Below are 1358 nucleotides of genomic sequence, written 5' to 3'. Positions count from 1 at the left end.
GAGAGGGGGGGAGAGAGAGAGAGAGGGAGAGATGGATGGATGGGCAGGTAGAGAGCAGATCTGACTACACAGTGAGGAAGCCTCTATGATACGGCCTTTTATAGAGAGGCAGTCTGGATGGGCCCTTCTCACAGTGACTATGGTAGTTATGTCCTCTGTCCATCTGTTTTCATTCAGAATGAAGATACGTTGTGGTCTGTCCTCGTCTTCATCGTGACTATATGACTGATACGTTGTGGTCTGTCCTCGTCTTCATCGTGACTATATGACTTCTACTAGTATCTTCCTCTCGTAGGTATCCTGCACATGGGGAACGGTGAGAACGTGTTCGTCTCCCAGCAGCCACCTGTGATCGGCAGTGTGATGGGTAACGGGCGACACCGTAGCATCTCCTGCCCCAGCTGCAATGGAATGGCTGACGGCAACAAACTCCTGGCGCCCGTCGCTCTGGCGTGCGGCTCAGACGGCAGCCTGTACGTGGGAGACTTCAACTACGTACGACGCATCTTCACCACCGGGAATGTTACCAGCGTGCTGGAACTCAGGTATTCTACTACGGTGTTTATTTATTAGACCAGGAAATACCCTGAGGTCGGTGGAGGCCGCTGAGGACTGAACGGTGATAGTAATGTCTGGAACGGAGCGTATGGAATGGCATCAAAACACATGGAAACCGTGGAAACCATGGAAACCATGGAAACCATGTGTGTGATGTATTGGATCTGTTCCAGCCGTTACCACCAGTCCGTCCTCCCAAATGTAGGTGCCACCAACCTCCTGTGCGATGAGGTAATAAACATGTTTGGTGAGGAGGACCTAGACTCAACTATAGCCATGGCAACAGACACAGGGGAAATCACACCTGGGTTCAAATACTATTTGAAATAATTTCCAAATACTTCCTCTCGGCTTGATTGAGCTATAGAATAGTCAATAGAATAGTCACAAAAGTGCAAAACCTAGCCCGTACTCCAGGCWYGCTAAAGCAAACGCTAAAATGATTTGACATATTTAGAATGGTATCTGAACCCAGGTCTGGCATGCTAGAGCTAGACTTGTGTCCCAAATGGCACCATTTTCCCTGTGTAGTGCACTACTTGACCAGGGCCCATAGGACTCTGGTCAAAAGTAGTGCACTTGGTAGGGAATAGGGTTGTTTTTTTGATGCAGACATGCTGTTGAAAGAGAATGGATCCGTAGAGGGTCTGTAGAGGATGTAGAGGGTCTGTAGAGGATGTAGAGGGTCTGTAGAGGGTCTGTAGAGGATTAGAGCGTCTGTAGAGGGTCTGTAGAGGGTCTGTAGGGGATGTAGAGGATGTAGAGGGTCTGTAGAGGGTGTAGAGGGTGTAGATGATGTA

At 49.1% G+C, this 1358-nt stretch overlaps 1 protein-coding gene across 1 annotated transcript in view; it reads left to right on the top strand.

Annotated features, from left to right (window-relative positions):
• LOC112078937 (teneurin-4-like) overlaps positions 1-545 on the top strand; it is a gene marked incomplete at its 3' end in the record, with an annotated part of 14798 nt that extends 14253 nt beyond the window's left edge. The window contains exon 4 of the mRNA XM_024145037.2: positions 296-545. Coding sequence (XP_024000805.2) covers positions 296-545 — 250 coding nt within the window. The remainder of the gene's footprint in view (positions 1-295) is intronic.
• Between the last annotated feature and the right edge of the window lie 813 nt (positions 546-1358).

The sequence above is a fragment of the Salvelinus sp. IW2-2015 genome, unplaced genomic scaffold (genome assembly GCF_002910315.2).
Source record: "Salvelinus sp. IW2-2015 unplaced genomic scaffold, ASM291031v2 Un_scaffold6553, whole genome shotgun sequence".
Taxonomy (NCBI): Eukaryota; Metazoa; Chordata; class Actinopteri; order Salmoniformes; family Salmonidae; genus Salvelinus; species Salvelinus sp. IW2-2015.
The sequence above is the reverse complement of the archived record's forward strand: the minus strand, read 5'-3'. Positions and strand labels throughout refer to the sequence as shown.